Source organism: Ricinus communis, chromosome 3 (assembly GCF_019578655.1).
Source record: "Ricinus communis isolate WT05 ecotype wild-type chromosome 3, ASM1957865v1, whole genome shotgun sequence".
In the NCBI taxonomy this organism is placed as follows: domain Eukaryota; kingdom Viridiplantae; phylum Streptophyta; class Magnoliopsida; order Malpighiales; family Euphorbiaceae; genus Ricinus; species Ricinus communis.
Window position 1 is genome coordinate 32190891 of NC_063258.1, and position 27851 is coordinate 32218741.

Below are 27851 nucleotides of genomic sequence, written 5' to 3' on the forward strand. Positions count from 1 at the left end.
CTTTCAGCGTATTAATTCATCATTTAATTGTTTCTGTTTTTTTTTTTTATTCTTTTTTGTTTCTTCCATTTTGATCAGTGTATAATTTTCAATTTTGCAAATGGTTGTTGTTGTGGGTTGCTAATTTGGACTTTGTAGTGTTTAATTTTGTAGTTTATGGATAGTAGATTGGTATTAGGTGAAACGATAGAGGAATGTGCAAGAATCAGGCTGAACAGGTGGCGACAGACAGCAGTTGCAGTGAGTTCAGCACTGAGTGCGTTGATAGACCCAAGAATTGGAGAAACAACTGGGAAACCTGCTTTTGAAGGGGTTCTTTAGAGAAGGAAAAGTTCCTCTGAAGGCAAGAGTCAGTTTCTTTCTTAGGTTTCTTCTTCTTTTCTTTTTCTTGTTTCTTATGGCCAAGTAATGTTCTTGATTTGTTCATTTTCTTGTTATGAGAATGATATTACATTCGGGACTATGGCTGTCTTGACGGAATAAGGAATCTAAATGACAAATTAAAGAATCCTTTCAGAAACTCTTGTGTATCTATCAAGTCTGTTACTCATTGTCTACAAAATGAGATTAGTGAAACATACTTTTGTATTCTTAACTCGAGATACTTTTCTGGACCCCGGATAACCGTCCACCAGTGTGCTTCATGGACACAGATGACTTGGCATATGGAGCCATGCGGGCTCATGAAGTGCATGATTTCTGGCACACCATATTTGATCCCCCCACCAACCTAATTGGTGAGTGAGCAATGAAGGTGATAGAGTTTGAACAAATGTACGTTCCTATGTGTATAATGTCTGTGGTAGGGGGGGCACAGCAAGATTTAACGAGAAGCAGAGAAATTTGTTCCTGCAGTATTATTTCCCAAGGCCGTTCTAGCTGGAATGCATTGCGCAGATCTTTTATGTATATATTATGGGACGCACTTTCATGAGGATTTCGATGACGTCCCAAGGAAATGGGGCATGACTCCTGCTCCTGCTTCTTCTGTTCCTAAACAAAATGCAGCTTCATTGGCAATAATTGTTGATATATTGTAGTTTATTTATTAAAATAGTAGATTTAATATACAACAACGTTCAGGAGCACAAAATGAGGAAGAACACTGCTTTATTTCTCACAAAACCAACAAATTGTTACATTAAAGAGAATAAAAAATGCCAAAGATGGATAACAGAGTAACAGAGGCAACCGGGCCTGCATAAATAACAAAATTACTTGAATCTGTAGAATGAACAAATCAATCTTATACCCACTATTTCAACTGTGAATTACAGCAACTACACTATGAAGACAAAACCTTTAAAAATACCCAAAAGGAAGAAAAAAGAGGATATCAGAAGTACGATGGTTAACCAGCTTCACAACTCGCTATTTGCGTAAACCTCTGAAAATGCAACAATAATAATCAACTCAGTTTTCATTCCACAACTGATGCTACACGAACTTCCATTATTTGCCCCCATAGCAGACAACGATCTCAAAATACATAACAGTTCCCAGGAAACAAAAAACAAAAATGACCTGCAACCAGAAAATGCAATCATAATATAGAATATATAGACTAATCTTTTATGAGTTTCACAATCAACTAACTTTATCTAGGGCCACATTTCTTGCAAAATAGCAGAGGCTATCACAATAATAAATAAATAAAGATAATAAATAGATATGCTTAAAACATAGCTTAGACGGTAACATTGATTTCAGATTCTCAATTATGGAAAGATCCTGACCAGTGAGAAAGAAAAGATGCCTAAACGTTTATGTTCCAGGCAGAATTCCCTGAACTAATGAAGATTGTTTTCTACTCAACAACCTTTACTAGCCCAGCAAAAAGAACCAACCCCTAGCCTCTAAAGACACCAAAATCTCAAATGCAAGAACAAAAATCCACATAATAAGCCTTCTCCTCTCCATCTTTTACATACCCTTAGATAGAAGGATACTCAACTCAACTCAACTAAACCTTAATTCTAAATTAGTTAGGGTGTTTGCTTTATACATGGATTCTCCTTCTTCACTCCAAAACAATTTTCAGCTACATCTTCAAAAAGATGTAAGGTCACTAGATCATTTAAACCATCCTTTCTCCTTGTTATTTTAGGTACACCCCCCCTTACTTCACTCCAACCTCAAATTCAATCGACCTTTCTAACGGAAGTATCAATAGATCTGCGACTCCTATGCCCAAGCCATATCAATCTACATTCTCTCAACTTCTCCTCAATGGAATCACCCCTACCTTTTATTTAATACACTCATTAGGGACTTTATCCATTCTCGTATGCTCGCACATCCATCTAATCTGTGCAGCACTCATCTTAGAGAACTGTTGCCCCTTTATTGTCCAGCATTCACTACCATACTTCATAATAGGCCATATTACAATGCAGTAGAACTTGTCTTTCAACTTAAATGAAAATTTGCAGTCACATAAAACTCCTGTGGCACTCCTCCGCTTCATCCATCCTGCTTTAATCCTATAGTTAACATCCTCTTCACAGCCACCATCTACTTGGAGGATAGAGCCAAGATATTTATACGGTATGACGCACTGCAATCCAATAAATTCCAATACTTTGCTACCTAGTTATCAAATTCACTCTCCAAAATTGATGTGTTTCTCATCATAACTTTGACAGTCATCTTATGTTAAGAGGCTTGATGAGATGAACCTGAACCCACATGCTAGAAGATCATTCTCATTTCACGCCCATACCAAAGATCTAACAACAGCATTAGACAGCCAGTATTAAAACCATCCAAATGCAAAATCACAATATGAGATTTTAACACTGAGACTTCATGCAGAGTGAGAATTTTTGAACAGGAACTAGATTAAAAAATAGCACAAGGTAATGCCCCTTCCACAAATTATAATGCCAGTTAGATTGTCTTTAGGTTCTCCCCTTAGTATACTAAGTACTTCTCCGGTACTCCAACATGTCTCAATACACCGTAGGTCCCGTATAACTTTTGTAAAAGCATGAATGTTAGGTTAGAAGCATGTCCTAGAAAATAGTAAGTCTCTTTAAACTTTTGTAATTTCTCTGTATACCTTTTCCTAGAACATGAAACTTGAATTTTAAGTTTTTCTTTCTCACAAAGCCATTCAGCACCAATGACCCTAGTATGTCAAACAATTGATATGATGGGTAGAAATGCAATCCTAAATTCAAAAGGATGAGCAATGTGTTCTTACCTATATTAACTGATGGCAACTTAACATTCGAAAAATGAATTACTGAAAACTCAAGCACTGCCAACACTCCTAAAGAATAACTGACTACCAGCAAAAAAATCAAACATTCTCCAATAGATAATGAAGTTTCGGAACCCGCCGCCGAAACAATGGCTCCAGCCTGAAAGATGGAATGCCGCTCTCCCACCTCTTAACATCATACATTTCATTCCATGCCTGTACTATCTCATCAATTTTGAACCCCAAACCTGTAATAATTACAATGTGGTAAAAATTATCATCTTATCATTCAGATGTCTCCACAGTAGAGCTAAGCAATATTCACAAATAATATGCATATGTGTTGGTACTTGCACTTTACCTTCAAGTGCCGTTTCATTGGAACAATGATTCTTTATCATAACAGCTATGTCAGTTGGGGAAGCACCAGCAAGCTCAAACTTCTCAACTGCAACCTCTAAACATTCTTCCCAAGTTGGTAGCTCTAGCCTATACTCCACAACAGAGCGCTCATAGAGCATGGTGCCCCATAAAAGATATATCTGCGAACTCATATTGGCTGCCTGCTCTGCTGCTTCTTCAGCTGGTATATCTTTCAACAGCCCATCCAACTCAAATTTCTGTAACTGGTCTTTGTATTTGTCAAATTTGGAAAGTCCATTTAGACGCTGCTCCTCCATCTCTTCCCACATCTGCATGCCCTTCTCCATGCAGTCCTCAGCCTTGTTATAAAGATCAAGGACCTCCTCTGACGGGCCATCTTCTAAATCCAACTTGCTTCCAATAGCATGATACCAACAAAGCTTTGCTTGCTCAAACTGCTGTTGCCCAAGTGCAAGAAGACTTTCATAGAAGTCAGGTTTAACTTTTAAAGCTTCATGGTATCTCATTGCTGCCTTTGCATATTCAGTTTTAGCCCACTCGTATGCATTCTTAACCTGTGCAAGTATAGACTCGCTTGAACCATCTTCAGAGAAGAATACCCGTTTCCTTGCCCTGGACAAATGAACATTTCCCCAATTAAACAAAGCTAATGCTGCCATCTCTTGGAACTTATCTGCAGCAATATCAAAAAGTTCCTGCGCTTCTGCACTCGTTACAGTGTCCTCCATAGCCTCCGAGTATAGTTTCATCCCTAGTTCATGAAGATCCAAGTATGAGTCAGAATCAAACCCAACATGGTTCTTGAATAACCGTGCAAACTGGACAATCCAGTCATCAATGCAAAGTGATCCCTTTTCAACTTCTACACCTTTCCCTACCCCATTCTCAACAGCATCACTCTGTTGCTTATCAACCGTGCGGACCTCCTCTACAAATTTCATGCCCTCATAAGCTGGTTCTTGATCAGGACCGACTTCAACAATATAGAACCTAAGGGACCCTTGAGAATCACCTGATGAATCGGCCATCCTTAGCTCCTCTGTAGTAGTAATTGTAATCAAATCACCTTCAGGGTCCTTATATTTCACAAGAACACCCTTCAAACCAGGATACCTATCTCGAACTATATCCCTCAGCAACCCAATGCTACATTTCAAAGGCAACTGTGCCCACCTGATATCCTCCCCAAATACTAACTTCACTGTCTTGGTAATCACTTCCTCCTTAACATCCTTCTTAACCACTTTCTCTTCCTCAATAGTTTTCATTACCACCTCTTTATCCTTGATAGCAGCACTTGCCCTCTTCTCCTCTAAAACTACCTTATTCTTCTCCTTCTCCTCCACTTTCTTCTCCAACATTTTATCACTCTTCTTCTTCTCCAACACCTTATCACTCTTCTTCTTTTTTTTCACCTTCTCCTTAACTACCTTCCGCAACCGGGCAGCACCACTCAGCTCTTGATTAGCCAAACCAATTAATTTCTCATCAAAATCAACACCTTTTTCAGTCATAGCTTTTTTAACACTCTCCAATATCTCCAACCCCGTCAAATTATTAGGCTCCATACTCAAAACATTATTAACATCCCTCAAAGCCAAATCTAATCTATTCAAAGCCTCATAGCACTTTGCTCTTTTCAACAAAGCTTTGCTATACTTAGGAGAGACCTCTAAAGCTAAATTGCACTCATTAATAGCACGAGGATACTCACCTAGACCCATTTGCATATAGCAGGAGGCCATATTGCTGCGAAGATAAGCAGCATCTATGTGGTTTCTTGGAAGTAACTTGACAGCTTTCTCATACTTTAACATAGCACCTTCATGGTCACGCTTTTGGAAAAGCTTGTTCCCTTCTTCTTTGAGCTCTTGTGACATGTTGATAAATATTGCTGTGTCTTCATCAAAAGCCTTTGATGTCCGATCCGTCATAGTTTTGCTTTGCCTTAGGCTAGCATCACCGGCTCTTGGTGATGCCAGATTATTCTTCTTTTTCCCAGTCGGCTTTCCCATTTAATAATAAATCCACAAATAAACCCCAAAAAAAACTTAAAAAACAAAGCTTTTTTTTTTTAGCACAAGCAACGATTTTGATTGATTTTAATCAAAACCCTCTTGATTAATCATCAAACGGATATTAAAACAGAAGAAAATTTGAAAAATGAGAACTTTACAAATTCATATAACTTTAACTATTTAAAAAAAAAAAAGATCACAACTCTTCAAAAAAACAAGCTTTAACCTATAAACTTCGATTTTGATTGATTTAAAACAAAGCCTTCTTTCTTAATTACAAATTAAAATATTAAAAATGAAAAGTCCACAAATTCAAATAGCTGTAACAATTCTTTTTCAAAAAAAAAAATTTTTTTTAAAAAAAAAACCTTTATTCTCTCTCTATGACCAGAATCTGATTATAGCTGATCCAGAGAGAGATTAGAATAGATAAGATTAGCGTTTGTTTACTCTAATATTTTTGTGTAAGGTGATGTAAAAAAGAGGTACAATCGGAATGCTTCTAATTATTATATTCATCAATGGAGGATTTGGCTGTAGAAGGAAACGTTAAGAAAGACAAACATTAGAGCAGCGGGCTTTCTCTCTTTCGCCTAGGGTTTCAAAAATTCTATCTTTTGCAAGTAGAAGAAGAAGGTCAACGTTTCTCAGGAGAAATGCCGAATTCCAACGCATTTGGGAGCGTGTGGACACGCTCTCAAGTAATCATGTTAGAATGTGGGCTGGCAATGGCCACTGCTGTCTAATCTATAGTCCCTATTTGTATTTAATCATTTGGGGCAATTGGGCATTAAACGCTACCCCAATTTGCAATGCATAAAGCATTATTATTGGGAAATATTTTATTTATGGTAAAACTATAAATATCATTTTCCTTAATTTGACAAAGAGGATTGATATTTATGGGAATTGGGTATAAAATTAGAATATTTAATCATTTATCACAAAATTAAATCAAATTTAATAATAAAAAATTAAATTAAGAGATTAAATAAACATATATTGACTTATTTAATCATACAATACACAATGTAAGAAAATATAGATTTATTTAAAATGAAAAATATCAAAAAAATAAGAAACCAATAATTTACTTACATTCAAAAATATCAAAAAAAATAAGAAACCAATAATTTATTTACATTTTTATAGTAATTAATTTATTATACAAATATATTAAAATAATATGTAATTAAAATCAAAATTTATTAATAATATATTACGTAACAATTTTATAGTATTATTATAATCTTATAAAAGATAAGTTTTGGTTGACGATCTTAGAGTATAATTTAAGTCACCTAAATATGTGGAAAAAGAATAAAGGGCAAGGTAGGATACGCCCTTGCCGGGTTTTTGGACACGGGACAGTTGGAGGAAAAGAAGACACGCGCTCTTTTCACGCGTTATGACAGCAGCGGCCAGCGCTTAATCGGGCAGAAAAGCTGTAGACATTCTAATTCCTACCTGTATTATTCCTTTATTAGAATTCAAATAAGAAGGTTGTAATAAAACAATCCACCAACGTTTTACAATTTAAAAATGGCTATAAAATCCAAGCAAAGGTTACCTAAAATGTAAATAAAATCCAAGTGGGGTCCACTACTTGCTGTAACTCCTACCAAGTACTTTTACTGTGTATGAGATACCCAGAAAAGAATCGACGGTTTCACCACTTTCCTATTGTCCTCTTCTTTCTCTTTTTCCTTCTAGAAAATAATGGCATCTTTCTTCTTAGAAGCTCTTCATCCTCCTTTGGACACTTGCTTCAACAACACAAAAAAGAACTCTAGAATTACACCGCACGGCATCACTCAGATCTTCTTTTACACTTCATTTAAAAAAAAAAAAAGCAAAAGTACACAAATATTTTATCTTGTATTTTCTGCTTCACACTGCAAGTGAATCTACTTATCCAGTCAACTACTTTATTACATTTGACATTTTATTACATGATTAAATTACAGGAGTTGATACATCTTTGCCAGTGCCTTACTAATTGGGTTTATTGGGCTCTCAATTTACAATCCAGCTCCTTCCACCATTTAAGGAAAAAGCTTCCATTATTATCTAATTCTTGCCTCAACCCCACATTAGCCTCGCATGTCCACAGCGTGCTATCACGGGCGCAACAGTTTCTGCCCCTTTACTAGTGTACGCAAATGTTACTGTCGGCACGTTTTCTGTTAAAGAATTTTACCTGGACAGCTAAAGCATCATCACCGCTCCTCCACATTGATTCTTTTCAACGTAGTCACAAATTTTCAACATGCTTACTGCTTTCTGTACTGTATATATGTTTATCTTAAGCTGAGACACCTCCGGAGTACAAGGTGTATTTTCTTGACATATTAACAAGATTAACTGAAACGTCTAGTTCGTAACAGAATACCGTGGAAAACAAAGGAAGAGACTTCTCCATGTATCAACTAGTGCCTCTTTTCCATTTTGCATAGTTTGGGGCCACTACGAACGGCTCCAACTTGTTAGACTTCCTAATCACATTCCTTCCACTGCGAAATCGATCCGTAGTTACTGATTCCATTTTAGAAGATTGTAAAGTCTCAGAGTGATGAAGCATTATTGCTGGGAACCCAACCGTCACAAAGCTGAGAACCAAAAGTACATGAATTAACAGAGCAACCGTCCAAACGAGTGGCCATTTGCACAGTTAAAGCAGCAAGATAGAAATCCAATTATTCCTGATTCCACAGGTTGAGCAATGTCTCGTTCCCGCTTGTGTAAGACTCTTATAAACTCATTTAAGCTCAAATGTCCATCGCGATTTGAGTCGAACACATGGAAAATGATATCAACCACCTTGTCAGTGAGTGAGACACCACAGACCTAACATTTGCATAGACATTATGCGACAAAATAAAAATTAGAAAATCTTAAAAGAGACATCCCTAAAATCACACACATGCAAGAATGAGAGAGAGAACACACGCCCAAGTGCAAATAAAAGACAAATAACTAGAACATGAAGCAAGCCCAAGTATCTTACATGGGATGCAGCTCTTTGGAAGTCCTCCTTTGTTAACAGGCCATTTACTTTCCCATAACTGAAAAGAGCCAAAGAAAATGGCAGCAGCTTTTTGCGCAATTCTGCAAAGTTTTTGAATTCTTCGAATGTTATTTGTATATCGCTGAGGTCTGCTTCATTATTTAGTTCATCAACCCGAACAAGCAACTTATCCAAGTGACTCAAGTCAGCAGAAGCAACCATGGACAATGCAAAATCCTTAGCTGATATGGTTTTTCGTAATTTATAATCATAATGTGCAAATTCCAATCTCAATATCTGCAAAAGACAGCATAACGTTCAAATACGAATTTATGATAACATTTAAAACTGCCAAACCCCAAAGACAAGATTCTGAAATGCTACATATTACAAAGAGTGCATAAAGGCAATTCACATGCATGGATCACTTGCCCTGCCATACCATAAGTGAAAGCGAGCATTTCAACTTGATTGAACATGGTATTAAATTGTCATAAGCCTATCCCCGCTTCGGCAGAAGGAGATGTACGCACCTGGAGGGGTTGGGGAGAGAAGGCTGCTTTCTTGCTTAACTAGTCACACTTGACACATGAACAAGATAATCATGAATATGATGCAACATATTCTTGACAAAGTCAAAAACTTGTAGAATTACAAGACAGGCAACAAATGTTATAATTCCTTGTGGTGCACCAGAAAGTATGGCAGCAATATGTTGGATGTAGACAGCATAATGAGAAAAAAGATGCTGATGTGCCTGAACATGCATCCCTCTTAAACTTACAGAGACACTCAAAGCAGGGAGATAAATATTACCTCATCATGCAGATCCCTCAAAAATTGAACAAATTTATCATGATGGAGACGACCCTTTCCATATTTGCCAAAGAAGTATTCCATCAAACCTCCATCTTCCACTGAACCGCTGACTTTTAACCCTGTCCGAAGTCCATCCCTGTGGACAGCACCTTGTCTGTTATGAGATCGCATTAAAGCCATCACTTTCTTAAATTCTTCCATATCAATCTCCCTATACACAAAGAGAAAGCACTCAAGCAAAGACAGAGAACAAGCCTAGAGCCTATATTAAATAAGTATGCAAGCGTACTAGGTCCTGTATCTCCTTGAATCAGGCTTCCATATATATGTTACGTACCCATTGTTGTCAATGTCAAACATTTTGAAAGCTACAGAGAAGCTTGATTCCGGAATACTAAGTAGTGTAACGAAAAAGATATACCTGGCATACAGAAACAAAGAGAAAATTCATTACCTTAACAGCCAAAAATAATAGAAAATGAATATTAAAGGGCATCGTTAGGAGTAAATGATGTGCAAGGTTCAGTGGAGTTGAATTCCTTCAAATTCAGGTCGTTTGTGGCATGATGTCATTTCTTTTAAAACGCCTTTTTTTTATAGATATAAGTTGAAAGAAGTGAATTCTCTAAACTACTCAATTGAATCAAGTTTTTTTGCTTTTTTAGATTTCCAAACATGGTGAAGAAGAAGATAACTCACTCCTTGAATGAAATAAGGCCATCATTATCAACATCAAATAACATAAAGAATTCAGATGGAGCACATCTTAAGTCACCAGGTTTCCTTTCACCACTCAAATAACCTTCTCTAACAAGGTGAGATTCAGATGGAGGGAATACTGGAACTACTGCTCGCATTAAATCTGCTGGTTTCATTAATAACTCTCCATTTCTTCCTTCAAAACTTGCGAAGTACTCAAAAACCTACGCACATACATATATCATTTTAACCAAGTTAGTCAAAACCCTGATAAACGATCGATCATTTAATTTGATTTATCTAACTTAATTACTTTCTCTGGTGGACTTCGAAGCCTTATTCTCTTCTCGTAGTTAAAGAAAATCTTCCTCCTATACGCATCTGCACAAGATCAATTTATACCCAAGTCAAGATGAAGTCAATAATTAATTAACGGTTTTATATGATTAAAAAAAAAAAAAGAAGAATTCACCTCCAAATATAAACTTGGAGCTATAATCAGGTAATGATAATTTGCCGAATGTTGAAGTAGGGAATGGATCCTTGACCCTTTTTTCATTGAAAGAGAATAATGATTTCTTAAAAGAATCACCAGAGTCCGAATCGATATACCAGTATATAAACCCTAAGCTGGAAGCAAAGGTGATCCCGGAAAGCCATCTGGTGAAGGATTGATGATAAGAGTGATTTTCGTGGATCAGAGAAGCAGACAAAGTGGGAGATTGTGCTGGAGTAGAGTATTGACGAGTTTGGAGCCGCTGGATCAGGTAGAACCGATGGATGGACGGTTGAGATCTTCTGAGAGACGTTATGGCAGGCATGGCCGAGGATGTTTCTGCTAGGGGAAGAAAGAATTGACGCAGATGGATTTGTGATTTTAGAAGCGGTGACATGATGTCGTTTACTGGGAAAAGGGAAAAGATGTCGTTTAAATTATTGATAAAAGGTAGCCTAACAGGCCTGGTTGCAGGTCTGGGGCCTTAACACTGTAATGTTACAAAAGCCCATAAGCTTGCTTTGCCCAGGAAGGAAATAGCTCATATTTATTCTATTTACTTTTCTTTTTGACAAAATGTTTCTGTTCTAAACTCTAGATTTACAAATCTGTTTTCTTTGATGATAATAGTTTCAAAAAGAATATCATAAACGAAATTATTCTATACATTCAAAAATTTGAAAAATAAATCTCATAGAACAAAATATCCATTTTATTACTTTTATTAAATGGTAACGTGTATGATATAATTATAAAATTAAATTATGTATTTCTCTTTTTATTATCTAAATATAAAAATGTTAAAAAAAAAACGCACTATTTATGTAATAATAAGTAAAAATACACCAAATGCAACCAAAAACTTTCCATAATAAAACTATAGGAAGTCCCTATGTTTAATATAAAGACTTTTTTTATTTCTTTTCCTTATTTTGAACGGAATGAGAAATTAAAGATATTAATGAAATATAATTCGAAAAAAATATAAAAGATATCTGTGTAGTTTTAACTTTAAATATCTATTTTTTTTAATCATTCAATATATATATTTACTCCACTAATAAAATATTAATAATACAGTTAATTTTACTAGTATAATATTTACATATCAAAAAATATATATTTTATAAATAAAAAAGTGTGCAATGTGAATATCATAACGCCGCTGAAAAAATATATCGTATCAAAAAATAAAATAACCTTATAATTCTTTTTTCTTAATTAAATAATTTACCTGATTTCACTAATGGAGTAACTAAATATATTTATTTTATTGAAAAAGTGTCAAACTAAGTTTCGCATGTAAATGAATAGATATGAGAAGATAGTAATAATACATATGATAAAACCTATTTTCCGTGAATGATGGCATTCTTTAACTTGTCTCTATTTTTAGATTTTTCATTTGTCCAATAAAAAGAAACAAAGTCGAGAATTATATAATATAAAATTTGAGTGGAATGGTTTGTTGGGTGGGCTTCCAAAAGGGAACCACTGAGTTTTTGTCTGATTCGGAGTTGCAAATTTGTGTGACTCTGTTTCACCAGTCCGTCTGCTAATTGATGTAATAAATGGATATCTTAGCCGCACCCTGTGATCCTGCTAACATCTCATACCCTATTTTTCTTGTTTCAACTGTCGAACTTGCTGGATGCCACTTTGACACGTAATTTGTTGATGTGGACTTCCCAACTGTCAATGCTAACCATATTCCACGCGCACTCTCTTGAGATTTTTGAACGGCTAAAACAATCATCCCCTTGCCTGGGAGCATGGTTTTAGTTTTTCTCTGTGATCCCCAATTTTTTTTTTAATTTAGTATTTAAAATCCGTTTAAATATAATAAAATGTTTATAAGTAATTATATATTTAAAATTTAAATTCAAATCTTAACTAAATTAAAAAAACACTCGTATCAGTTGCGTATAATATCTAGTTATTAATCAATTAAATCTATTATTTTTATTTATTAAAAATTTACATATTTTTTTAAAAATTAATTAACAGTATTTAAAAATTATAAAATTTATCTTATATGATTTTAATTTGTATAAATAAATATAAATTATATATAAATTTTTTGATAATTTATATTAATAAAAAATATTTAAAATTATATCAATTGGTATACGCGCTTTTTTAAAAAGATTAGGTTCAGAATTTAAAAAAAAAAAATTTTACGGAGAAAGAATAAATTCTTTTTTTGATCTTTCCAAGAGTTTTTTCTATTTAGCGCAAGTTATTCTATAACTAAAAGAATAGAATTATAATAGTAGTAATACTATAGTAAAACTCTATAGGCACATGTTATCCGTACCATAATAATACTCTAGTAAAACCCTATAAGCAGATGTTAACGGTGGATTAAATATAAAAAGGTATTAAAAAAATTTTAATTTTGATTTGTATTTAATTTTCTATCCTTTTTTCCCTAAATTGTTCCTAAATTATCTTTATAGGTAAATTATACTTGAGGCCAATTTTATAGTGGTACACTACTTGAGAATTTATTTTTTTGTTTTTACTTCAAAAGAATATGAAGTACTTTCTTCACTTCAGAAAAGGGATATAAGGGCAAAAAAAGAAATGAAACAAAACAATGTCGAAATTGGCTATTACATCAATACAGTGTCATTTTTCTTTTCTTAAGCTGACTTTTTTGCCAGTCTCTCATGTCTGCTTGTATTTTAATTTGCACAAAGATTCTTACGTGTGAATTTTAGTAAGTTTATTATGGAGACTTCTAATTTCATTAAATGGGCGGTGCGAAATTAAATGTATATATTGACCAAAAATACATTATTGCTTAAAAAAAATGAATTATTTAACAAAAACACATAGGAAATATTATTTTTAAAAATAAATATATATACAAGTAATAATTTTATGTCAAAGCTTTTGCATTATTCATAATATACCTTACCTTCAACCAAAGAAGAAATTGTCACTAAACCATACTTAAACCTCTGTGATCAAAATTCAAGGCAAAGAAACTCCTCTTGTCTTTTTTTCTTCACAGGCATAACCTCATATTCTTATGAAACTCTCTTTCAGTGATTACCACTCAAATAAAAATTGATTAAATTATCTTTAGAAGAGGGGTAATAAAATTCGTGAATTTTTTTAATCGGTGTTTCCAATCGAGAAAAATTTATATAAAAGAGTTCAAATTCGGTTTGATACGAATACCTGACGCATAAGTAAAATTCAAATTGAATCAGAAAATGAATTTAAAATTTGATTTTTTTATGTATTAGGTTAAAGAAAAGAATGTTATTTACTTAAAAGTCCAACTTCACTTTCTCTGTTTCTTCTTTACCATATCACATCATTGCTTCCATTTTTCCCTTTCTAGATTTACTCATTCTCCATCCCTATGTTCCAGATACAGTTTTACTGAGCCAGTTGTCCCTTTTACCTGCGATTTGCGGTGCCTTGACTCTGATTATTTTCTAAAAATGGAAGTTTCATATTTTCCTCCATTTTAAGATTTAAAGTTCATTTAATTCATTTTCAAGTGACAGTCCAATTCAACATTTTTTCCAGTGACAGAAATAAAAGCCGTAGCTCCAGAGTACAGACCTGTTTAAAATATAAAAGAAAAAGAAAACAAATTAATAATACAAAAAGAAAATAAATCAAACACAGAAACAATACAGAGAATATACCTTGCACACAAGACGACGCAACTTGCAAAGATAACGGCGATAGCAACGGTAACGGTAGTCGTTAACGGCGAACTTAACGGATCAATCGACACTGCAAACCCAACGGACGCATCGGAAATCAAACCTAACGAACGGATATTAGCAAACTTTGGTGTTGAAATGAACTGCAATGGATCAACTGTTAATTTTAATGTTAGATTTTTAGATTTTAGATGTTTTAAAAAATAAAAGAAGTGCCAAAATCTCCTTCCACAGGAATGGATATGTACAAAGGATGTTTCTCTTCAATGTACTGTCCGACACAAACAAATAATCTATTGTTTTAGAGTCTAATCAAATCAGATGATATCGTCAGCTTTTGCCATGATGGACAGCCGGCTTGGTCTAGGCTGGAAATCACACCGACGCCGTTGCTGATGCGAAGACGGCCTAATTAATGCCGTTAACGCTCTCTTCACCCATTCACCCTCGACGCCACCAATCCTCACGAGCGAGTTCTTCATCGCCGATCGCCTCATGTTCAACCGATTAGGCGTATAGGAATCCAAACCACTATGACTATTATTATTATTACTATTCTTGTGTAGACTGCATCGAAATGAACCTGGATGCATAGTAGGAGAACACATACAAGTTTTTTTATTATTATTCTGGTGCTGTTTGGTAACGGTTATAGAGCGATTAGGAGAGCTAGATCGACCAATAGAGACACGAAATGAAGTAGTAGGAATTGATGTGGTAAAGAGGTTGACACGCGTGGGTGAAGCAGATCTATGGGTATTGCTAGGGTTGAAAAAAGCGGCACTAGCCGGAGAATAAAAACTTGAGCTTGTTGTTGAAGATGCAAATCCCGATGATGACGATGATGATATTGATGATGTAGGAAATCTTCCACATGGTGAAAGAGAACGAAGGACTGGTCCGCTAGATCTTCTAGACTGAGAGCTTCTGGCCATTTTTTGACGGGAAGAAGAAGAAGAAGAAGAATAGGAAAAGAGAGAGGGGCTTTTTGGGAAATTTTTTTATAGGACCCCTTAGGCTAGTTGGTTTGGCAAACCTACTGAGTCTCCATGGCTAGTTTTATAGATCTAGGAGATTAGGGTATAGCGGTAAATAGTGGGACTCTCTAGGGGTTTTATTTAAGCGTTGTATTGGGGTTGTTTTGTTGGTTAAGTCAACCATGGTTAGTTTGACTAAAGCTTGGGTTAAGGCATTGGGATTCTGATCCGACGGCTTATGTGAAGCCATGTGGTGATGAAAGGAGGAGCGGTTTGTGTGACACCTTCCGTAGGCAGATTTGATGTGTACCGCGTGTAAAGACTATTGCAAACGGAAGTACCAAATTTATATCCGTTGATTGTATGTATCTACAAGTTTGCCATTTCTTTTGCTTTTCTATACCTTCAAAGGTCCCTCAACTTTCCAACCTATGTCCACTGGATCCCCATTTATTATTTAGCATGTGCATTTAAATAATATGACCTTTAATTATTTGTTAACACATAAAATCGGTATCATAAGATTTTTATTTTTCATAAAAATTAAAATTAAATTTATATTTCTAAAGAACCTTGTATAATTATGGAGAAAATCATAAGTACTGTTGAAATTTCATTTGTATTATTTGTAATTGATAAATAAAATAATTTGTTATTTTATTAATAAATTTTTTATTAAACAGTTGTTATTAAAATTAATAAATTTAATGGCCCAACATATTTATTATTCTGATTTTATGTGATACTAAATCAACTGCCTTAAATAAGATAAGCATTCTTTACTGTATCAATAAAAAATTTAAAAGTAAAAATGTTGAGATTTAAAAAATTATAGAAAATTGTGTGACTAATAAAATAATTGATGTGTTAAATTTAGTTTTTACAAGTGCACGAAATTTGTAAAATAATACAATAAATTCATCTTAAAGTCGAGCTCTCAGTGAATTGTAAGGTCATTTCAAATAATAATAATAAATTTAAATACTCTAAATCAATATTTTAAGAGTTTGATGATTAAAGTAAATATACAATGATATAATTTTAATAACTATATAATAAAGACACTAATTATTTGCAGTGATGAATAAGATGGTGATATTTTTTTTCTTTAATTACTTAAGTTAAAGATATGATTAAGATTTTTTATACCGACATAAATTGAAGTGAAAATAGTGTATCTAATAAATTCAACCTAACAATTATTATTAATAAATTAATAAAATAATCAGCCAATAATAATAAATAATAATTAAAACTAATAAAAATATAAAAACAACTAAACTATTTTTATCTATTTAAATAGAAAACATTACCTCTTTTATCTAATATGAAAGCTAGTATTTGGATTGACTATCTAACTTGCATAGAATCTTAGATATTGCATTTATCACAACTTTGACATGGGAGAGTTGGAAACCGTCTAATTAGTATGCCAAAATCCACCTATAATTAAGCAATTAACAAAATATATCCCTTTCAAATAGCACGTCTTTTGGGTGATTAGAGAAACCAACCTTCATTCTTGCTTTTTCAATTTGGCAAACTTTTGAATTTCTTAAAACCTTATTAATATATTTACTTTTTCAAATAATAATAATTCTGTTCTACCAAGTCAACGCACCCATAAAAAAGCACAAAGATTAGAAGTCCAATAACAGAAGAGCTTCGAAATTAAGTTTTTAATTGAATCTCAAAAGATTTTATTTATTTTTCCAAAAAAGATTAAAAAATCATACTAATCTAGATTTCAAAATCAAGATTAATTAATGGGGTGGGAAAAATCCCAATGAGATTGGGGAATCAAACGACCTCAGCCACACAGCTTGCGACTTTGTTTTGTGCAGCAGGGTTATTACCTCCCTGGTTTAATTAGCTTCATCTTCAAAAATAAATAAATTACTTAATCATACTTATTGATGTGTTAAGAATAGACCCATCTACTTTGGTAATCGCACGTGTCCCTAATTTTGTCCTAACTTGAGATATTTGTATTGATCTTCATTAAATAAAAATCCCATCTTGCTAATTGTGAGACAATTCCCACTTAAACCTACTTGCTTCCTCTCGAGGATTCAAATTCAGCTGGTTTAATAAATGCATATTGACCCCTAATTTTCTTTCTTATAAAAGAAAATTCATCATTTTCAATAATAAATCAATTTTGATAAATAACGCATATTATTTTTAAAATATAATTACTATTTAAATAAATAGTAGCTATGGATTTGTTAAAATACTACTTTTTTAATGTTACACAATTGAAATTATCACACTGTCTTAATCTATCAAAGAAGGGTGATGCTCGTCTCAAGATAATATCATAAAAATAAAATAATAACTATTAATAAATCCAAAGTAATTAATTTGAAGGAAACATGACAACTGTGATAATGACATTTGACTCTAATTCTTTAGACATACGGTAATATATAAATATAATGTTGATTTTTATTTTTTTTTGCAATAAGAGATAATAATTGAAAATGATCGATTCATTGACCTTTATTTTATTGTAAGCAAATTGTTGAAATGCAATTTTTTATTATTATTATTTATTTTTTTTGAAAAGGGAATTGTACATGATTCGATCGCTTTTGTCCTGTTCGTGCATGGCCAAAATCCTTGAACCGAAGACTCTTTAATATTTGTTTTATGTATATATTTGAAGTGAAGTTATTGTGGACTTGAACCAATTTTTAGACAATAATGTTAAAAGGCATGTGAAGCTGTCTTCATAGAATTACGTCTACCATTTTGTCAACCATATTGAATCTGTGAATAAGGTTCATAGTATGTGTTTATACATATATTAGATCCATTTTATTACAGCAGATTTTTTTTTATATATATATAACAAGGTAGTCTATATGTATGTACATGTTTTTGTTATTAATGGGTAAAATTATTAGATAAACAGCATGCACATAAAAACTAAACATTTTAGAAATTTGACAGTGTAACAGCGAGTATGTTTTTGGATCAAATAACCCCTTAATTTATTAAGGTAATTATTAGATAATCAATTAAGTAGCATGTAAATAAGATAGTAAAAATCTCTTTTAAGTCAACTAAAATTTTAAATTTAAATATTAAGTATGCAATTGTGTTAAAATTATTAAAATAAATTTTTACCATCCACGATAACTGTATCCTATACGCTTTAAATCACTCTAGATTAATACATAAACAGATTAATTATGGGTGAGAATTTACTTATAAGGCAAAGAAAATAATGTTTTGACAAAGCACAAAAATTAGAAATAAAAACAGATGGCAGTTAGAGTGCGACAGTCACATGGTTAGCAGTTGGGAAAATAAAAGAGTGGTGGGTTGATATGGAAACATGAAATTATAATTGTGTTGTGCCATTTTGAAAAGGAAAAAAGAAAAAAGAAAAAAGAAAAAGGAGGTTAATTGTAAGATTGCAATACTAAGATAAAGGGGGTCGGGTGACCCACCAACTTGGAGGTAGAGTGGAAAATTGCAAATTCTCTATCTTACCTTTTTGGTCAGGAGTACCTCTCTTTAATCTTAATCCAATATTCCAATTATGCTTCCATCTCAAGCTATTCATTTTACAAAGGAGGCAAAGAATTCTAAATGTTAAAAAAATACGCTCTAATCCCCATTAGAAAAGATAATAAAACTTAATTCATTTATTAGAGAATTGAAAATATCTGAAAATTTACTTTCTTAGTTATATGATATTTTTTATTGCTCAAATTTGAAATCACGTTGGATGGGAACTTGTGAATTGTTTCATTGTTAATTTAACGGTCAAAAAAGAGAGAGAGAGATTAAACACAATTTAGAATAATTCCTTGTAAACCTATCAACTGCAATGAAGATTAAGTTGTCTCAAGTTTAATAGATAAAAGATCAAATTTAAAATTATATTCTTAAAAAATTTAAGAAAACCAATTAGATTATATTATTAGTTCAGTTGGCGAGAGGAAAAATAATTAAAAATTCATGAACAGGTTACAACATGCTTCTTAAACCGGGCAGCAGTGGTCGTGATTGATACAGCTCAAATTAAAAAAAGGCAGTGAGATTGGTGTTTCAAATTTGAAGGACACAGAGAAAATGCAAACAAATGCTTGTTATTGTAAAATACGGAAGCAGCGGACCCAATTGCTAATAAATTTAGTCACAAAAATTAGTATTATAAATTGGCCCCTCAAATATTAAATAGTGGAGAATCGTGAAAAGTCGGTTTTGTAGGCCACTCACTAAATTTGTATTTAATGGCCAGCACAGAGCACATTTAAATTTCTATGAGATATCAAAATTTAAAATTGTAAGAGATATTATATATACGAACAAAAGAACCAAATAAAGTTGTACACCTAATTAAGTTGCTCATGTATATTGTTTTTTTGGAGGAAATTTGTATACAACACCCCGTAATACTTTTATTTTATTCTTAATGGTTTTCATATTAGTAAAATTCAAATCTAACGCTTAGTCATAAGAAATAAGAAGATTTAAATATGGACCTATTGTATATTTTACCACAAAGAGAACAACAGATTCTTATTTGTGTGGTTTTTTACTTTTTGTAATTAAAAACAATCTTTTCATTTCATTATTTATCCTATATTTGAAGTGTCAGTGCAATTAAATAGAAATAATATTTTTAAAAAAGAAATGCAAATCTCTCGACATAATGGTCAAGTCATCTGTTATCTCACTATTTATTTTTTTTTTTCTCAAAATCATGTTACAATAGGAGATATAATAAGAAGAAGAAAAAGAAAATGGTCAAAGAGCAATTAGTTCAAGATTACTTGAATTTTACATTTGGAGTACATAATAGAATAGTACAAAGTACTTTGACGAATTAAAACTTTGGAATAAAATATGAAAGTGAAATGCTTGATTCAGTCAACAATATCTCACACATATTTTGCCTCCTATGTATGCATTTCCATAAAAAGGGGTCAATAATAGTGTTAGTGTTTACATCTAGAAGAATAAAATGCGTCCCCTAAGTTATGCAAAAAGCCGCAATTGCATTTCTTAGGTTGTTTAAGAGACTTAATCAAAGGCGGGTAATAGGATTATTATTATAATCTCAAGTTAAGCATATGTTATAAACGACCCGAGAATGTTGATTCTTGGGAAGTTAGGTTGGTGGACAGAAACCCAATTCCACCTTCTCTACAGTTAAACCCTTCCAATAACCTACCTACATACCCTCTTAATTTTTTAAATCAATAACTTTATCCTTTTTTCTTTTTTTTTGATAAAAAAGAAAGGCAAAAGCCTCGAAGACAAGGTAATTACAGTTTACTTTCAGGCCGATTAATAGTCTAGTGTCTTATAACTATTAAAAAAATGAAGAAAAGTGTTACTAGTACCAAGTGACTTCGGCTATTAAAATCTCTGAACTGCCTCACTTATACGGGGAAACCGATGAGACCACCGCGAAAATCCTGCACCAGTTCAGAATGAATTACCCCATCAATATATTTTGATAAACTCGTACAAGAACAATTAAAGTAATTAACAAAATGAAAATGGAAACAGAAAAATCTGTTTAAACTTGAATTAATCAAACAACCTGAACTAACAATTTCAAGAAGATCCATTTCTGCTTTAACAACATCAGACATGTCCTGTAATGAATTCAATGGAGGAACTTGTAAGTTAACTCATCAACCAATGATTTATTAGAAGAGTCCTAATCAGGAAAGAGTAAGAAAAAGGAAAAAAAAACCGTGCAGTTGCTTTTCCCATTTAAACATTTCAACAAAGACGGAAGCAGAAACAAACAAAATCTAACCTTTTGATGCCACCTCAAAATTGTACTCTATTTGTCAAGAAAATTATGAAATTTCCAACAGAAGTCATATAATACATGCTGCATATTATCCAATGCTCAACATAACTGAATCAAATGCAAGATTCCACCTCGCATCTCTTCCCCGTTATATCATGTTCACAAATAATTCATTAGCCAAAAGCTTAAAGCTCCTTCATTGATATTACAATTTACCTGCTTAAGCAAAGCTAAACTTTTTGCAATGATCCGTGATAGACTCTCAAGTGAACTGCTATTGAACTTAGGATGACACAGAAGAGCCTGCTCTGATGTATAATCAAATATCAGGGCACAAATACTGGAAGCCATCATAAGAACAGATGGGTCATCAGCATCCTCTGCAGGAAAAAAAAGAAGAAGGTTTACAGACTTCACTAATGACAAAACATGCTTGTAAATTTTAATGACGGGTCATAGAGGACTTGGTGAAGTACGATAGAATCACAATTCAGAAATGGCAAGTTTGGTTAGAAGATAGAATTTTAAGGACACTAATGGTAGAAAGAGGAAGAATAAGAGATGAGAGGAATCACCCACACTAACCCACTGACAGCCACAGGCAGGCACACATGGACTGAGACAAAAGTGAAGAATGAATATCCAATTTTTATTAATAATTTAAAGCAGTCAACATAGCTGGAAGCTGTTCAATAGGTACCTCCCCAATATCCCAGGGCCATCAAAAGATCGATAACAATTGATTCATCCACTGAAAACTGCATTTGCTCCCTCTATTAATGGAAAAATATAGAAAAAAGAGGAAAAGCTGTTAATATCTTATTTAAAGTAAAATATCAGGTTGTTATAAACTAAACACAATGCTACCTTCACAAGCAAATTCAGTATTGTATCACATGCCAAGAAGATCGAGCTATTAGCTTCAATTGTATAGTGAATTGAACTAATCATTTTTATAAGGCATTCAACCACCTGTAAAGCGAACCAATATCAAAGATCAGTGAGATGCTCTGTTAACTGCCTGGGTGGAGGAGGAAAAGTCGCAGTGTGCTATGACAAGGCATTTGACAAATGACAGAAAAGATTAACAGACTTAAAAACACTGTCCAACATAATACCAAAATCCAAAGACAGCTGAAAAAACACATCAGATGAAAACTTTAATTGACTTACAGCTTTATAACCTCCAGAAGAAACTAAAGCTTTACATCCTTCGACCTCCATTGTAATTTGACACAGCATTGGAAGTAGAAAGCATATAGAATAAAAAGGGCTGCCAGTCAAGAAAATTGTGCGAAACGCCATTCTCATTTAAGATATTGGGAAAGGAAAAGCACTTAAATTATCAGTATATACAAAAATATGTTACAGTTATCAAACCTCAGTTCATCTTCAGCTTCAATTGATAGCATATACCCCAAAAGTTCTCTGACCTTGTCTTTACACGCATCAGGTGTTTCAGCAAGATAACTGTAACAAACATATTAATCCACAATCCACCAAATTAAAATAAGAACACAACAAGGATCAGAAAGTTTATTATGTGCATCATCAATGTATTTGAAAAAAATTTCCTTCAAGAATCTCTAATATTCAAAATTACCAGACACTTTTTTGACAACAGAAGGATGAAAATAAATTGTTCAAGGATAATATCAGTTCACCATTAATAACAACTGCCTATGACAAAGTATCAATAATGGGTACTTGATCCTCTTTCTCTTTTATAGAACTTATTTGAGTGTAAACTCCATACAAGCATAAGTTGGAGAGAAAATATACAACTTACCTCCCAACAACCCGTACTGAAGCAAGAAGATCACTTCCCTTCTTTTGTCCATGCTCCTGTAGATTAAGAAAGTCAATACAACTGAAGCACATTGCATTTAAGAACATGAAAACCATTACCTTTGCATCATGTAAATACTCTAGCACTATGTCAACTGTCTCGTTAAGCCCATTGATAATCTTTATGAAAGTGCTTTCACCAATGAGTTCTCCTGCATGTGATTTAACCAAGAAAGTGAAATTTTCGAAAGTGATAACAGTTATAAGGAAAAAAGAGTGGGAGCAAATGGTGAAAATGTAGGCTCTCCTGGAATAAATCATATAAGAGGAACAAGTACACATGGGAAAAGATATAAATAATGTTCAAAGAATTCAAAACGAAGTTATCTGATTCAGTTCACAGATTTATGTGACATGTATCTGGTGCATAAGGGAGATTGTTCAGCATGAAGAGTGTATATCAAACAAGTTATGTAATCGAATATCTCATCATAATCAGGATATTACATCATTATCCTTGCCAATTAATAAAGTTATTACCTTCATTTCCAGCCACTGTCGATACTAATTTGATTACCCTCTCTATCAAGGAAAAAGCAATAGCCACATTTGTTTGCTTTAGGAAAATAGTTTCAGCAGTAGTTGATGTATTCTTGGAAGCTTCATATTTCAAATAGGCCAGCTCATTGAGCAAAACAGCAACTTCAACCCTTGATGACTCCAATACAAGCAACAGACACCTGAAAATAGAATGGTAAAAATACAAGAGCATGATTCACCAACAAAAAAAGGGTCTTAAATAAAGGAATCACTTGCGAGTATACTTACCTATCAGCTGGCATGGAGTCTTGTAAATCAGGCAAGTTGGCCTGATCAATAAGCCAGCTTTCCCCCAATATGGACACCATAGATTCAGCCAAAATAAGGGCATGAAGCTTTTCAGCAGGTGCTGTGATTGAATGGAAAAATTTAAATGTGCATAAGTTTTATCCATTTTAAAAGTTACATACTCTGGAAAAGAAAAACAAAAAGAATGGAATATAACTTGAACAGAGAATGCTAGTTTCATTTGTAAGTTTTTCTTCTTTATGCACCTAATAAGAGATAAGTATATGCACGTAGCCACAATTTAAGCAATTCATAAGTTAAAGAAGCCCTTTGCAAGCAATACAGTAACATCGGGCATCACAAACCGCTATACACTCTCGTCACTTGATGAAGAGAGGAGTGCCATTTGTTGAAGGGGTAGTAGAAGAAGGAGATGGGTAAAAGCTTAAGAATGATTCTTAAATTGATTCAATTTTATCCCCAATCAAGTTGTTAATTTATCACACTATCTCAAAAAGTCCGCAAGAAGTGCAGAGGCATCTGTACATATCAAACCAACAAAAGGACTGTTAAGATTTAATACCCTCAACCTTTTATCTATATATCCCAATAAAAAAGGATTTGGTTTACAGAAGTCTGCTGAACTTAAGAATTTTGGTTGTAAAGCACAAAATATAGCGGACACAATCAATATCTGCACATCCTAATGTTAAACAGAAATTGTAAAAGGGCAACAAGACTCTACATATTTTACCTACACGATTCTGTAAAATAGCAACAATGCCAACACGCATATAATCTGGCCAAGTGTTCCCTGCAATCGTACGCAGTGCATCTTGAAGCTGTTGCTGAAAACAGCAAGACAATGTCAAAGTAAGTTTTAGAAGTAGTAACTATCAATAACCACATACCAAAGGCAGGTTAAACCCTACCCTTACATCAATTTACATGCCGTCCCCTCATTTCTAATTTATCATCAGGATAATAACAGCATACCGAGCATTTTGATGAGAGTATATCAGAGAGCAGGCGAAGTGCTTCAAATTTCAATTGATTGTGCAAAACAGCAAAATGTCTTGCTAATGAGACCACCTGCAGGAGAAAGAACATTTCTGAATAACACTAGGCAACAGGGAAAAATCATAGTTTGAAATTCATGAAGATCTAGCCTTACTAAACCATTATTGAATATTGGCAGAGAACAAACCACAAGTAGAAATCCTGAGAAAAGGCTAAACTTTTTGTGACATATAAAAGTTTCAACTTACCACCATAGACAGCTCTGATATATAGATATTGGTAACAGATTCCTGAGACAGCTTATTCAGCAAAAACTGTAAAATTTTCAAAGCAAGTTCCATCATATGAGAACCTGCATAGCATTCACATTAAACTGTTTTATTAGGTTGTATATTTTCAAAAAAAAAAAAAAGATGTAAGGGCACTATAGAAGTCACCTAACAAAATGAAACACTAAAAACAATGATAATGATTATCAAGCACAACAATTACTCTTTACTACCATTCATATAATTATATATTGCAGTAAAAGGGCATGCAAAATAATCTAGCATGCAGTGAGGTTTATTGCGTGTTTTGAAAAGCTGCAAAATAAATCCAGTAAATAATGTGACTTGAGTACCATCTGGCAAAACAGACAATTGGGAAGCTAGCACTTTCAAGCCTCCAGATTCGCACAATGTTTTGCCTCCATCCTCAGAAGACACTACTACCAGGTACAAGAATTCGTAGCATTCTTCCCAAACAAGTGAACCTGATCTGTGGGGTGTTTACGGAAAAAACAAAAAAGGACAACATTAGTTTTTAAATAAAGATCATAAACTAACCGCTGACTAATAAAGCACTTCACACTTGCTTTTGAGTGCAATTATATCTTTTAGAATAACAATATAATGCCTGAGAGCCTTACTCTGACATTATTTCTAGTATAAGCGGAATTTTCAAAACCATATCTTTTGATGAAGCAATTTCAGGAACACGACAAAATGCAGCAAGAACTGTAATCGATAGCTGTAAATACGCATCACGATTGCTAGCTCCATTGTCTTTAATAGCTCCTTTACCCATTCCTAGACAGCGATAAACAGATAAATAAATACAAAAATAAACTCATATGTTCATTAACTATTCATCTCCAATTTTATTTTTTGGGACGAATTATATCTGCTACTTTCTGCCGACGAAAAGATACTTATGTTTTTTCCCGAGGAAGCAAATTTTTCACTATTCGCGACTAAACGCACATGTTTTATTTTTCGCGACGAAATAGATAGGGCAAACGAGAGAAAGTACCAGTCCTCAAGAGCCTATCAAGAAAGCGAACGCCGGCAGCGTCATAAACACGACGGAGAGAAACTGCATCATCACCTTTGCAAAATTTGGTGACGAGAAGAAGGCCAGCAAGGCGCTGCTCGTCTCTCTCACCTTTTAAAAGCTTCAAACAATCGTCAATTGACGGAGACTTTTCTTGTTCGACCTGCATAGACAGAAGAATTCTGAGAGTGAAATTTGAGTAGAGACGGAAAAATAAAGGAACTGAAAAGGAGAGAAGGAGATTGTAGAAAATCAGCTAACCATGAGGAGCAAAACAGCTAGCTTCCAATGAGAAATGACAAATCTTAAAGTTTTTAATGAAAACGAACAAGCTTGGAATTATAATATCTCTTTAATGAAGACTAATTAGCTGTTTTGGATGTTGCTGCACTGAGAAGTGAAGGATTGATTGAGGTTTGTGAAGTTGCAGCAATGGCTATCGAGATTTCCAGAGTGATTGAAGTGAATTCTGGAAGGAGGTAACGACGTTGCCGTTTAAATTAATTCTATTAGGTCGGAAGGTGCATTTTTGCCCCTAATATTTATAGCGAGGACCATATATACCCTTCAGCTATTTGTTTAACCAATTAAACTCAAAATTGAGAAAAGAAACGAATATTTAAGTCCATCTTTATAAAATATAAACGGAATAAACTTATCTTAGTTCCAACTGATATAAATAATATGGGATCCCCTATTGTTGTTACTATTTTTTGTTTTTCGTATTTCATTATTAGCTAAAAAATCAAATTTAGTGTGAGTGCATATCAAAACTAATTAAAATTAAATTCTTTAAATAAATATTATGACAATCATTCTTTAGTCTGGTGGCAGACACTTAGTACCGAAAATTAAAGTTTTAAGTTCAAAATTTTCTTTTTTCAAAATGTAATGGTTTATTTTCTATTTTATATATATATAAAAAAAAATTATTCTTCCTACTAACTTAATAATTAAGCTGCTAATCATATCTATCGATAAAAAAAATACGGTATTAATGCAATCACAATACTAAAAGAATTTAACAACTAAGGACAAATGAAACTAAAACATAAATGAAAGTGAAAATGAAAATGAAACCAGCTGAATTTTCAAATTCATCCTCTCCCTTTCCATTTTTACCACTCTATAACTACAATAAAGCAAAAAGAATCACAAATACAAGAACCAAACAAACAAAGGCAAAAAAGAGAAAAAAGAAATAGAAAAAAAGAAAAAGAAAAAGTGAAATTAAGCAAAGAGATAGCATGGAAGAATTGTAGCAATCGGTCTAGTTGAATTAAGTAAAAAGTAAGTTGTGAATGTGGTTTTATTTAGATTATTAATGAAAATTGAAGTAATAAAACCCTTATTTTGAACTCCACATTGCAAGACGGGTATGAATAAACAAAAATATTTTGTCCACAACTCATGGAGCAAGAATGGGCCTTGGCAATTGGTGCGGCATAGCCACTTGATTGAAAGCAGGCGTCAGCATAAAAAACACGTCCGCATGCAGACACTTATCATGCATGAATATATTTAGTCTGTGATCTGATCTGTAGGGTAATTAGTGCTAAGATTCATTAGAGTACATTAATGTAGAGTTCGCATTCACATTAGTAGTGCCTCTGCTCCAATTCAAGCTGCTTTTTTTTTTTTTATTATTATTATTTCTTTAATCCAATGTAGCATAAATTACATAGTAAATAATATCTTTCTTTTTGTAAATGTGACAACACAGTAAAAAGAATTGTAAAAGGAAAAAGATGAATCACAAATGCAATTGTTTTTTATTAGAGAAAGCAGCAGCAATGTAAATGAGAAGGTAGGCAATAAAAGT

The 27851-nt window shown here is 33.3% G+C and overlaps 4 protein-coding genes across 10 annotated transcripts; all 4 read right to left on the reverse strand.

Moving 5' to 3' along the window:
- Window positions 1-1093: 1093 nt before the first annotated feature.
- On the reverse strand, window positions 1094-6303 carry LOC8259409 (protein PHOX1). The gene is made up of 3 exons (XM_002515425.4): window positions 3567-6303; window positions 3206-3453; window positions 1094-1524 (listed from the first exon to the last, which is right to left on the reverse strand). The coding sequence occupies exons 1-2, from the start codon at window positions 5602-5604 to the stop codon at window positions 3305-3307; spliced, it is 2187 nt and encodes a 728-aa protein (XP_002515471.1). The 5' UTR covers window positions 5605-6303; the 3' UTR covers window positions 1094-1524; window positions 3206-3304.
- Window positions 6304-7402: 1099 nt separating this feature from the next.
- On the reverse strand, window positions 7403-11047 carry LOC8259408 (calcium uptake protein, mitochondrial). Its single transcript, XM_015717024.2, has 7 exons — window positions 10605-11047; window positions 10446-10513; window positions 10133-10356; window positions 9771-9854; window positions 9431-9644; window positions 8615-8911; window positions 7403-8454 (listed from the first exon to the last, which is right to left on the reverse strand). Exons 1-7 carry the CDS (start codon window positions 11023-11025, stop codon window positions 8239-8241), a joined length of 1524 nt encoding a protein of 507 aa, XP_015572510.1. The 5' UTR covers window positions 11026-11047; the 3' UTR covers window positions 7403-8238.
- A 3464-nt stretch (window positions 11048-14511) lies between these two features.
- LOC8259407 (putative protein TPRXL) lies at window positions 14512-15381 on the reverse strand. Its single transcript, XM_015717011.3, has one exon. It carries the CDS (start codon window positions 15250-15252, stop codon window positions 14635-14637), a length of 618 nt encoding a protein of 205 aa, XP_015572497.1. The 5' UTR covers window positions 15253-15381; the 3' UTR covers window positions 14512-14634.
- Window positions 15382-20343: 4962 nt separating this feature from the next.
- Window positions 20344-26508, reverse strand: LOC8276308 (neurochondrin). 7 transcript variants are annotated; one of them, XM_015717112.3, is made up of 18 exons: window positions 26291-26508; window positions 26009-26192; window positions 25626-25785; window positions 25338-25474; window positions 24964-25067; window positions 24692-24787; window positions 24450-24543; window positions 23696-23816; window positions 23408-23607; window positions 22988-23079; window positions 22869-22924; window positions 22460-22549; window positions 22253-22352; window positions 21947-22051; window positions 21780-21852; window positions 21296-21459; window positions 20861-20915; window positions 20344-20732 (listed from the first exon to the last, which is right to left on the reverse strand). In XM_015717112.3, exons 1-18 carry the CDS (start codon window positions 26291-26293, stop codon window positions 20674-20676), a joined length of 1893 nt encoding a protein of 630 aa, XP_015572598.1. In that variant the 5' UTR covers window positions 26294-26508; the 3' UTR covers window positions 20344-20673. The 7 variants fall into 7 exon arrangements, 6 of the variants coding, with proteins under 6 accessions (XP_015572598.1, XP_015572599.1, XP_002515468.1 ...); XR_007215115.1 differs by lacking the exon at window positions 26291-26508 and having other exon boundaries at window positions 21083-21459; window positions 26009-26198; XM_015717113.3 differs by lacking the exon at window positions 26291-26508 and having other exon boundaries at window positions 24450-24537; window positions 26009-26198.
- Window positions 26509-27851: the final 1343 nt, after the last annotated feature.